Source organism: Sinohyriopsis cumingii, chromosome 11 (assembly GCF_028554795.1).
Source record: "Sinohyriopsis cumingii isolate HCF-2022 chromosome 11, ASM2855479v2, whole genome shotgun sequence".
NCBI classification, from domain to species: domain Eukaryota; kingdom Metazoa; phylum Mollusca; class Bivalvia; order Unionida; family Unionidae; genus Sinohyriopsis; species Sinohyriopsis cumingii.
Window position 1 is genome coordinate 75,948,867 of NC_142971.1, and position 13,447 is coordinate 75,962,313.

The 13,447-nt window shown below is 34.6% G+C and overlaps 1 protein-coding gene across 7 annotated transcripts in view; it reads left to right on the forward strand.

Annotated features, from left to right (window-relative positions):
* Positions 1–5,717, forward strand: part of LOC149788776 (contactin-2-like) — a 77,136-nt gene extending 71,419 nt beyond the window's left edge. For all 7 annotated transcript variants that reach the window (XM_089974876.1, XM_089974874.1, XM_089974872.1 and 4 more), the window contains 2 exons: positions 1,965–2,312; positions 4,800–5,717. In XM_089974876.1, the coding sequence (XP_089831002.1) occupies positions 1,965–2,312; positions 4,800–4,900 (449 nt within the window). In that variant the 3' untranslated portion in view covers positions 4,901–5,717. The remainder of the gene's footprint in view (positions 1–1,964; positions 2,313–4,799) is intronic.
* The last annotated feature ends 7,730 nt before the right edge of the window (positions 5,718–13,447 follow it).

Genomic DNA, 13,447 nt, shown 5'->3' on the forward strand with positions numbered 1-13,447 from the left:
GCATATAACATACAAAAATCGTAAAATGTTTTATTTTACCAATATGACGTAATGATGGTTTAGAGATACGCATGATTTAGAGGCTGATGTTACTGTTTTGTGTGTCTATATGTGTGTGTGTGTGTGTGTGTGTGTGTGTGTTTGCAATTCAGATTTGTAACGTAGCTTTAATAATGTTTCAGTCATGTCGCTACGACGTCTGCAGTGTGGGAGTTTATGGTGATGTCAAGCACTGGATAACCCAGCAGACATATAGCATGATGTCCCACCCAGATATATTATCGCGACACCAATCCGACCACTCCTAACACTGACCTCTTAGTACTGAACGCCATGCGAGGCAGCTGTTAGTACCATTTTTATAAGTCTTTGGTATGACTCGGCCGGGGATCAAACCCACGACTCCCGCATCCAAGGCGGACGCTCTAATTACTAGGCCACCTGAGCGGTCCCCTGTTCTGATATATCCCTTTATTATAACTGCAGTACTTGCAATGGTAGGTAATCAGTATAGAACTCCAGCACAACTGTACACCACACCATTACACCATTGGTCATTATTTTAAAATATTATTTCTATTTTCTTTTATTTATCATTGATTGGTAAAAAAATATTGCCATCTGAATATTGTAAATATTATTTTATATGTGGCGTAGTCAAAGAACTAAGATGTTCAAAGCTACTAGATTGTGAATTTTACAGAAACTATTGGTCTGTCGTTTTTATTGACGCTGCATTGTATGAATGTGTTGCTTATATTCAAGCAGATGATCACGTATATATTCTGCTATTATACCTTTATGAGTTAGAGAACCTTAAATCACAGTTTCAGCTACGTCATTTTCAGGATACTAAATATAACGTTTATTCACGTCAAAACCAAGAGTATTACAATGTGCAATAGACAACAAAACATATCACATCTTTGCACACGTATTGAGGACTTTAATTTTCCAAGTTAAAGATGTTTTTCTCTGATGGAACAAGGTCCGGTTGAAATTTGTAAGGTTTGAAGGGGTTCAGTAATCTAGATTCAAACTTGAAACTTAATACCTTCAAAGGCAGGAGGTTGGGTACGATTCATAATGATCCTGAGAATGACTGTATATATAGCCTACCGAATATAATTTGAAGTTCGGTATGAAAATAATTTATGCAGTTGATAAAATGAACAAAGATACGAATTTAGTGATGATAATTACAAATAGTAACCTATATTTCAAGGTCGTTGTCGTTTCAAGAACCATATATTGGCATATGGTATGGTGTTACTTTTATGTAGGTCTATATATGGTGAGGGACATAAAGGGTGATTAGAGACAGTTTTTCTTCATTTTCTTTCTCTATAACGTTGAATAAAAACAAGAAATGTATGAAATTTGATTTCGTCTGAGTAGGTTACAAAGGCGTCATCTGCAAAAATATCTTTCTCGAATGTGCTTTTAGGTTTTGAATACATAGAACATACGGAAAGAAGACCAAATTTAACTTTTAGAGGAATATATTTAAATGTTAATTTCACACCACTTCATTATGTCACGTGTTCATATGTGGCAGTTGATATATAGTGTATATGGCATGGCTAAAATCAATTCATTTACAAACACTTAATTTATCACATATTTCAGGGTCATAATCCGCCCTTATGAGATATGATCGTGTAAGTATTGATAAAAATCTTGCCTAGAAAACATGATGCCCACAAAACTAGACTTGAAGTTTGCTCTAAACAGCATTAATTTCATCATTTTATAATCCATGTTACTTGCAACATACCCCTTAACCATTAAACTTACATTCAAAGGTATCTCCGCCCTCTAACTACTTGTTTATATATGGTAAAGGTTTTGTGTGCATCTATGGATTTTAGTTTATTATTGCTTGTTATTATCTTTTTCACTACCATTGTGGGTATAATCATAATCATGAATGCTGATTGGTTTTATTATTATTATTATTACAGATCCAATCAACATCTTATCCGGTTTACCAGAAAGGCAGAATGTGGAGCCAGGTGACATCATCAATTTTACGATCTCAGCTCAAACAGATCCTTTGGAACAGGGAAACCTTCGCTATGACTGGTACATTGGAGGAAAAAAATACCCAGATCAGTTCCCATTGGGCACATGGTCACACATAATAAAGCTCAGCATGGGTAACATGCATATCATTATCGACACAAGTACACTTAAAAGCCGTGATGATATTCTGTTCCAGCAACTGATGGGGAATCTATCGGTGAGAGTGTACCACGAATTCGACCAAAGAACCATCAGCACAGAACTCTTCACTGATGTTACCATTTACAGTAAGTAATATGAAGTGAAATATTCAGAAGTGAAATATATATAACTGCAGCCATTTTACTCATAGCTTATGGTCTAAGTAAATGCAGCCAGTCAGAGTTATTTGAATGTATATGCATCTATTATGTTCGTTCTACCTATGCATGTACATGTTACTTGAACTATATATATATATATATATATATATATATATATATATATATATATATAACATTGATATTATAATAACTGTCATAGCAATTTTTTGTCAACGGTATATGGATTTTGGATTCACTTTTAAAGATCTCTCCAAAAAAGATTTGGCTGTTCACTGAAGGGAAGAGGAAATCATAAATATAAAGGCGCACTGTATTAATTGTAATATTTGTTGAAAACTTTAACTTTGCACTACCGTAAAGCAAGAACATGGAAAACTGTTTGGATTATATCAGCAAATTTCTTCACCCATTCAGCTTACATGAAATTTGTCATAAGTTCAAAGTCAAATGGCGGTGGACGGCAGTAAATTTAACCTGAATTTATCATGTACACTGTAAGGATGAACGACATGGCATATATTGCCTGTAGCTTAGCATAGCATTGGAATAACATTTCATCCGAATATTTCCTAATGATCTCAATATGATGCTTGCATTCCTTATTACAGTTAAGGAATATAAAGACTCCAGTCAGATTTAAAATATATTGGTATAGCCATATAATGACATGAATGATAATAATCTGGTAATGTGACATCAAGCATATTAATACGGTCATATGACATTGATCACATTGACATGGTCATACAATGGCATCATATTGATATGGCGATGTACTGACATGAAGCAGATTGATATGCCCATATAATGGCATCAGCTATACTGACATGGCCATATAGTAATGTCAAACATATTGATACATGAAGGCATTAAGGACACTGATATGGCCATACAATGACATAAACTATGTTGACATGGCCATATAATGACATCAGGCATATTGATATGGCAATATAAAGATACGAATTATATTGATATGGCCATATAATAACATCAAGTATATTGAAATGGCCATTTAATGACATCGTGCACATTGCTATAGCTATTTAATGACATCACATTTATTGACAGGACCATATATTGACATCAAGCATATTGGTATAGCCTTATAATGACATCAAGCATATAGATATGACAATATAATGACATGAAACATATTTATATTTCCTTATAACGACAATAAGCATGTTGAAATGGTCATATAATGACATCAATTATATTGATATGTCCATATAACGACATCAATTATATTGACATGTCCATATAATAAAATCGAGCATATTTAGTCAGTTAACCCATTTAACTGCACGTTTATGGCACGAATCTAATATCATACATTTCTCAAGATTAACAAATATAGGCTTAATATAATAAATATACCTTTTTTATTTAGTTTTTAAGTCGACCTACAGAAAAGAAATTAATGCATATTAGTTTCATAAAATGACATGTTGATTCCTAATGGATTTCTTGTCTGATATCTACTATTATATTTACATGTTCATGTCATGGAGATGTAGTTCATGTAACTGATGTAAAGCCTAAGTCCTCCGTATCCGTTTCATATTTTACTAATGTCATTTGCATCTTCCTAATACCACCATAACACTCTCTCAACCCGCTCAACTTGCCGATCATGCAGATTTTATTTCCTATATATTTCCTCAATGTAAACTGTGACGACTTTGCCACAAATATCACCACTTCTGCCATTATGTCAAATCGTTGATTAAGCCTCATAGTTAAGAATGTCGAACAAGCCAAACACATTACGTTATTCTGTGTTTGAATATATAATATATTAACTTCCGTTAAATTTCCATATATCAGATTGCGGTCATTGTGAAATATTTTCCCCTCGATAACCAGTCATTCAGCAGATTTAGTTATACAGTTAAGAATGGCGTCAATGCTATATCTATCTATCTATCTATCTATCTATCTATCTATATATATATATATATATATATATATATATATATATATATATATATATATATATATATATATACACACACACACAAAATGAAGCATTTGCCATATACAAAATTTAGCACATTATTTCTTTCTTTTCGAAAGTAATGCTATAACAAAACTGGCGTACAGTTCACCTGTCCGTCAGTCCATCTAGTGATATATATTTCTAGGCACCTGTCCATTATTAACTTAAAAGGGTTATTATGTAAATATTGCGTATGCAATACTTGTTGGAGTATAACAAACTGCAGCTCATTTGGATAGCCATCAAGCATTATTCATAGCACAGTCTTCCAAAAAACAACTTTGCAGATTTTCGTTGAAAAAATAAGTCAATACTGCAGAAATAATTTGTGATCAAGCAAATATTAAAGTTGTAAACGTTTTGTTTGTTTATTCGTGTTTCTGTATTTGTCTTTTTTCTTCTCATATGATGTACTAATATTTCTGTATATTTTGTCATTGCCAATACAGCCAAGACAACCATGACAACTAGTGGATTTAACAGATCGTCGTCAGAATCTGTAGCTGGATGCATCATCATTGCCTCGATTGTACTCCTACTCAGCATATAGTAACTATAGTAACTGTATACGGAACCTCTCTAAAGTTCTCCTTAATAAATACAATATTACCTTTCTTTGTCAAACATTCAAGGCCATCCAAATCATATATACTCTAATTTATATTCACCCATTTCTCAACTGTTCCATTGTTCCATATTATTGACATTATTGGTACCTTGAATCCTATATACCCACCCTTGATTGAATTGTCGGACCTAATCGGGAGACGGCGTGGGGGGGGGGGGGAGGAAGAAAGAGCTTCTGAGAAATTCTTTCCTTTTGACAAATAGTTCTAATATATAATGTATCCACCTCAGTAAACATAGGATAATGATTATGTCAGAAGCACAAGAACGCCAAATTTAATACAGTATAGGATATATACAATGCTACTTGACAACGTTCTACTTCCGTAATTGTTTGTGTTTGTGAATTACCCTCTGGTAACCTTAATAACGTTAGCGAGTTCACATAGAGCTCAAGATAATCCTGCTGAGCTCTTTTATGGCTGTCACCCAAGGTTACAGTTGTAATTATTAAAATTCACTTTTCTTGCAATATAAAGCATTTCGGAAAATGTCAATCCGTTTGGAGTTATTGGCGTGAAGCGTTGAAGAAATTCAGACCTGGTGTAATTTTACCCAGCTTTATAAAGCTTTTATTTTTGGCGTCCTAATGCCATTGGTGGGATCTGTAATCTATTACTATAACTAATATGTACGTTTGCATAAATTGTAATGACTTTTTAGGGCTTGTGAATGTAATAAAGTCGTTTTTTGCTTTGTAATCGTTGAACTCTTTGAATAAAAAGGCATTTATCCTTTTTTCTCATAGTTCTTTTTTCCTTATCATTTCCCCTTGGGTCATATATTACTTAAATGTTATTTATTATTCTTGAGCGTCGCCTACTCATCAAATTCTTTTGCACTGTTTGTGTCGTCCTTGTAAGAGCAGTCCATAGTTGCAAAGTTTTATTGTTTTATGTCTTATATTGCAACACCGTTTCGAGGTACAAATTAATTAGCTTCGATACTGCAGTTAAGTGTAAAGATACTGTCATGCATTATTATGCATTTATCCCACGGATTGAGCCTATGTACTACATTAACGAAACAATACTTTATAATTTCAGCTATTGTCTATACGTACTTAGAACAATACAAAAATGTTTATCAAAGAAAATGAGATAGGATAAGGTAATGACAGACGTGATGACATTTTTGACTCGGTTCATGACAGATATTACGGAACCATGCCTGATGAAGTCGTGGTAAATGTAAAATATGCAGAGTGGAACGGAACGTTGCCCATACCCATTAGATAATAGCAATAAAGAAATTGTATGTTTTCATACGGGGTGAGTAGGCGGAGAGTGGTCTTCAGTGGTATTCAATTCTGATACAAAACTGCTCTGTTCTAAGAACATACATTGGTGATTGGTAAGGGTGAACGTTCTGGAAAAATGCCCTCCCCAAAGAATGGCTATAATGTAAATCTAAATTACCTCTCGCATGATGGAATCCATCCTAATGGAGATAATGCATGTGAAATGATGGAAACCATAGTTATGGAGGCAATCTATGTCAAGTAACTGAACCCATAAATATATTATGAATAGTGACCAAAAGAAAACCGTTTGTGGGTGTATGTATATTTGTCTCAAGGTTTTCGAAAATATACCAACGCAAATTAAGAGCAATTTGCAAATAATTTATTTGGCATCATAGGAGCTTCCTCTACATCTAAACACGTGACATAAATATATTCACGCAAACTTTAAATGGAAAATAAAATGACATACACACATACATACATACAAACATACATACATCCACACACGCACACACATTCATACATACATACATACATACATACATATACGCATACATACATATATGTGATGTGATTTTGATTTTTAACGTAGCTTTAACAATTTTGCAGTCATATCGCTACGATGTCTGCAGTGTGGCAGTTTATAGTGATGTCTAGCACTGGGGCATCATGCAGCAGACATGTAGCATGATGTCCCACCCAGTCACATTATCCTGAAACCAGGCCGACCAGTCCTAATACTAACCTCTTGATACTGAACGCCAAGCGAGGCAGCTGTAAGTACCATTTTTTAAAAGTCTCTGGTATGACTCGGCCGGGGATCAAACCCACGACCTCCCACATCCGAGGCGGACGCTCTAACCACTAGGCTACCGGAGCGGTCTACATACATATACACATACATACATACATACATACATACATACATACATACATACATACATACGCAACTTATTCCATGTAGGTTTATGCAAATGTAAATTCTTTTCAACATTTCGATACTATATATGTTTTGCCTGGAGCAGTATTTTGCCACTCATCAGTAATGACTGTATTTGTAAATGTGGTAGTCGTTATCAAGGTGGATAATAACAAGACTATAGTGCTTATTTGGTTCTTTGAATTGATTTGCAATGATTGTGCTTTCACTTTGTTTAAAGGCTTAATATGTTTTAATGCTTTTTCTAATTACGTAGCCTCGAACCGTTGCGAGAAACCTTTCGTCAGTCTATTCTAGCTTGTCCAAATAAAAACGCAATTCAATTTGATATAATTCACTTAACGTCCTAAAACATGCATTACACACTATTTATTCGGCAAATATAATGCGAAAAGAAAACATGATTTGCACAAGAAAACAATAAAAAGCATGGGTCATGGGTCAGTGTATATACATTACTGTTTGACCTATATGCGAAAATGTTCAAAATGCTTTTTAAAGATTCAAAGAATAACTTTGTTTCATTTATTGGTAGCATTGATATGTGATATCTCTTATCTATGTCAATGTGACATCACCTAAAATTAAGGACGAACTACATTTAAGACATGCCAATCAACTAGAGATATTCTTTTATTATGTTTGATTCAGCATCAATAGCTACAACTATGTCTACATTGGACTTTTTTAAAGTACTTAAAGTGGTCCTAATCGTTTAGGTATTTGTTCCGTTATTTGCTCCCAGTCAGACCGTAATTTGGTCTGGGTCTTTGTATTTCCATTAAATCATAAAACATGATATAATTATTAGCTACCATGCATGCTTGTTCTTTTAAATTTGTTTTTACTATTTCGTCTTATAGTTTTGTCTCAATTTATAAGGAAAATTAATCCTTGATAAAGAAATGAAACTCTCTGAGGTTGTTTCCCCTTACTTCCTTGACAACAGCAGCAACCCTCTGTGATGGATTGCAGAATCGAATTTCATATTTTCAGATCGGGTCAAATAGTTTATAAAATGACAAATATGTGATTTACTGCGACTTATTAAGTCAACTAAATCATACCCCGTTCTTAAGTCACGTATGTTTATATGAACAGGCTATACAAGAGATGCGTTCAAGACAAAGTACTTGAGAGAGGGTGAGGAGTGGGTTTAATCTTGTAAAAATCGGTTCTGGAACAATTATGGTATATACTACATTTTTACCATCAGATATATCTAATCTTGTGGTACCAAAAGCTTCATACGTTAAGTCATATCTTCGAGACTCGTTAAAATGTTTGGTATATCCGGTATTAATGTAATGATGGAACATATTCACTATGTGTTAGTATTCATTTATTTATCTGTACGACTGATACAAGAGTTTACGCCGCATGTATACAAGATGAGGGAACGGTTCTTTATTTAATTTTGTTGGTATTATATAATTTCTTTTAGTAATGGTACATGAACACACAAGCAAATACATGTTCATTTTATAATTAATATTTGCTTTTTAAGGAAAATCAAAACAACATACTATGAATGTGTGATTAGGATTTAGAAAGGGGATATACAGCCAATTACAGCATCCACTATACATGTTATCTTGCATAAAAATTTACCTCTTTTGTCATTATTTCAGCTGAATTCATTACATTAAAAGTGGAAACTGAAAGTGTCATTGTTTTAATCGATGCGGTAAGATATGATTCCATACAAGTCATGTGTGTTAGCTTATTAGAGTCTCTTAATTTATAATTTCACACATATCATTAGTACGAGACTCGAAACACAATAATACAGCTTAATATAAGCCAACGGACGGATAAATTTGAATTGTTCTAAAGCCGTATGTTACATGTCCCCAGCTATCTTGTTAGGTGAAGAAGCAATACAATACAACGAAGTTCTGATGCAGTATGATCTACTTCGTATATAAATAAATAAATAAATAGATACATAAATAAATAAACAGATTACACTTACGTCCAGTGGGCATTGGTACTTTACATTTTGATCCCTGCATATGGAATTGCATACATTGTTCGCAATCATTATTATTATATTGTAATCAATAATTTCCTTCAAGATTATTCAACCACGTAGGATAATATTTAAAATCTTTGCATTGCTATTTGTGCTGTGTTAATCATGATCAGTCAGTCTGCACAGCTAGGTGTGTTGTATTAAGCACTGGCAGTCAGTCTGCATACCTATATGTGCTGTGCCTATCATAAGCAGTGACCGCTCCGGTGGCCTAGTGGTTAGAGCGTCCGCCTCGGATGCGGGAGGTCGTGGGTTCGATCCCCGGCCGAGTCATACCAGAGACTTAAAAAATGGTACTAACAGCTGCCTCGCTTGGCGTTCAGCATTAAGAGGTTAGTGTTAGGACTGGTCGGCCTGGTGTCAGAATAATGTGACTGGGTGGGACATCATGCTACATGTCTGCGGCATGATGCCCCAGTGCTAGACATCACTATAAACTGCCACATTGCAGACATCGTAGCGAAATGACTGATAAATTGTTAAAGCTACGTTAAAAATCAAAAATTACATCACATCACATCATAAGCAGTGTGCCTGCATGCCTATGCGTGCTGTGCTGTATCAATCATAGGAAGTATGTCCGCATACCTACGTATGCTGTGTTGATCCTGAGCAGTGTGTCTGCATTGTGTGCAGTCCATCTGCATATATACGTGTGCTGAGTTGATCATGGGCAGTGAATCTGCGCCAAGTGATGCAGCTGTAAGTATCGTTTTAAAAAGTCTTTGGTATGACTGGGCCAGAGTTCGAATCCACGACCTCCCATTATATATATATATATATATATATATATATATATATATATATATATATATATATATATATATATATATTGTGGTAAGCAGAATCGGTGAGGCTGCATAATTATATGTGTTGTGGTGATCATGGTCAGCACGTCTAACATACTTATGTGTGGAGTACTAATCCAGGACAGGATATCTTCATACATATGTGTGCTGTGTTAGTCATTGGCAGTGTGTCTGCATACATATGAGTAACGTGTTAATCATGGGCAGTATGTCGGTATACCTGTGTGTGCAATGTCAATCAAGTGCAGTAAGTCTGCATTCCGATATGTGCTGAGGTAATCAGGGTCAATTAGCCTGCATATTAATTTGTGTCGTGCAAATCATGAGCAGTGTGTCTGCATATTAATTTGTGTCGTGCAAATCATGAGCAGTGTGTCTGCATACCTATGTGTGCTATTTTAGCACAATGCATGGTCGATTAAATGTAAAAATGTCCCAGATTTGATGTTTAAGATTAGTTGACTGGTTAGACATTGTATGCCAACAAATATTTATAAGAACCCGTATTTAATCAAATGTTGTTACAGGAGAATAGTATGACTGTATGTATGCAGATTGGGATCATTCCTTCAAAGAGCATGATAATTATACACTATTCCTTAAATAGATGGTGTAATAATTCATAGTCATTGTAACACATATACTTTAAAGAAAGTTTAATATAATAAAACCAAAGATGTTCAAGTTTCTCAAAGTTGAAAACAATTAGATTCTCTGACGGGAGCGCAAGATAAAATTCCTTTTTTATTGAACCAAAGATCTTGTATATATACAACTTATAATGCATATTTTCTTGAAACTAGGTTATGCAGCCTAATAACATGCCGTTGGCTATCTATTGTTTAGATTAACATTCGATGACCATTTGAAACTGATAAAGTGACATAATTCTTCGAAAGACAGGGTATGTGTGTTATTTGCATGTTTCCTGAACACTGCGGTGGACGACCAGCTAGAAACTCTACTCTGGAATATGCAAACTATAGACTAAATTGCATTAGCCTAGAGATAATGTTGTTTTATTCCGTAGTAATGTATATTTAGGACGCTTAATAATACAAATTGTTCTTAAAGCGAGATTCAAAACGATTTTGAATGTTTTCGATACTAATATCATTTTTCTGACTCTTTGTACGTCTGTCTTTTTTTGTGTGCATATCTCCTTATGGTAAGGGCAGTTCTATTAAAAATGGGTTTACAATGTTTTTAACATATCAAATGTGGGAACATGGATGCTATATCAGGGTTGGTAGACACTGTAGTCCACGGCACAGTATAAAGTCCTAAGAAAAGGAGACATCGTGCGGTTTTCCAGCGCCCTAACAGCACAATAACTTCTCTAGCATGATGGCAGCTGTTCTACTTTTTGTCTTGCAACGTGCATTTAGATGAATTGTTCTACATTTAGGCAAGACAAAACGCATCTAGAAACAGTGCTTAAAGCACACCAAGGCTTTTAATATTAAAATAAATTTGAAATGTATACGAGAAGACAGATCCATGTTAACAATATGCACTTGTCTGACATAATGTGTGCTATTCTGTTGCTGAGTTTTGTAATTGGAATTCCTGTGGACAACAAATTAAAAAATAATTTCAGAACGAGGAATTAAAATTTGTAAAGTCGAATGCTGATTGTCTAGACATGAATTATTTAGTTTGCCTGCTCTCGCATACTCCCAATATATCCCACACATTATAAATTTAGAGATTTAGTTCAGGCTAATCAGACTTGTAGATAAAGCAAAGTTATGTTCAACATGTTTTGGAAAACTATCATTTTGCCAATAAATTAAGGTCTCTTAAATCAAGTGGTATCTCATTACAGGACAAAATGCTATAGAATAAATCAACGTGTGTTTTGAAAACATAGTCTCTCAAGACAGGCAGACTTTTATTACAGGTTGTAAAATTATGTAATCCATCAATCAATCAATTATTTGTTTCCGCGCCTAGTCGTGCTGAACTCACGACCCAAAGGGTGGGGATTTCGATTCTTATTATGAAACCAGCTTGTAACTAAAGGCAACTTATTTGTGTCCTTGAGTAATTTACAACAATGTAACCAGCTCCAAATACCCTTCTTGTGTGGCTGTGTTTTAATTGCCACATTTAACATGGCTATCTTCATGGGGGAAATGGAAGGTACTTGCAACCCGAAGGACAGAGAGAACATTCGTCCCTTGGTTATGAGTCTGACATTCCGACAGGTAAAATACCATATCCTAACGCATCCAGAAAAGTACACAAGCGTCAACGATACAGTGGTTATGTTGATATCTAGTGACTGGAAGGCTATGGTTCTAATTCCCACCATTAGATCAGGCCGGATAAGCTGCCAATGCTGTGTTCTGTGCTAAAGCGCTTTACTTTTCTCCGCATGATATAACTTTGATTATTTTGATGTACTGTATCACTTCCCTTGCCAGCTAAGCAGAATATGAATTATCAGCGTACACATTTACGCATTGTTTATGTAATGCGAGAACATTTGGGTAGTAATTTCCCCATTCTGCTTTAATTAAGAGAAGCTTAAACAGACGAAACACTATCTTTACTGATGATGATAAAAATTATAATTGATGGCGATCGATTCATTAAAAAAAAGCTATGTGATTTTTTAAATACAGTGCTTACTTATTACATACAGTGCTTGCTTATTACATACAGTGCTTACTTATTACATACAGTGCTTACTTATTACATACAGTGTTTACTTATTACATAACAGTGCTTACTTATTAAAACGAACCATTTCATTTCCACGACCAGGTTGTTAGTGGGAAAGTCATGCCAATTACTGGCTTGATCTGATATTTTTATGTCAGATAATGCGTAGCGACAGAGTTGATAATAGGGTTTATTGTAATATCAGGTTTGGTAATGAGGTGTATTGTAATATGAAGGTTTGGACTTGGATATTTTGTTATATCAGGTTAGTAACATAGTATACTATTATAATTGTAAATTCAGTGATTTATATAATCAGTGTTTGTAATACGATTTTTCATCATATCAGTGCTGTTAAAAGTGTATATTGTAATAATAGGGTTGATATTATTGGGCATTTAAAATGATTTGGAATTGTAATGGAAAATAAAAATGATATTAAGTACTGCGGGCGGTATACTTTATGCACTGAAGGTACTGATTGTTTGTGTAGGATGCCAACAATTACTGGATGGCATATTTTCAAACATCCACCAATGTCACAGAAACAGGATATTCGCCAATGTGACCCATTGTTAACCACATCCTTGTCTAGGTTAATACAAAGATATTGGTTCTTTTGATACATTATAACACAACTGTAAAAAAGCGCAAATTGAAGTGGTACGGTCATGTTTCTATATCATCTGGACTGGCAAAACCAATCTTCCAAGGCACAGTGCGAGGTTGCTGCAGAAGGGGTAGAGAGATTTCTATCTGACCTGGGCATG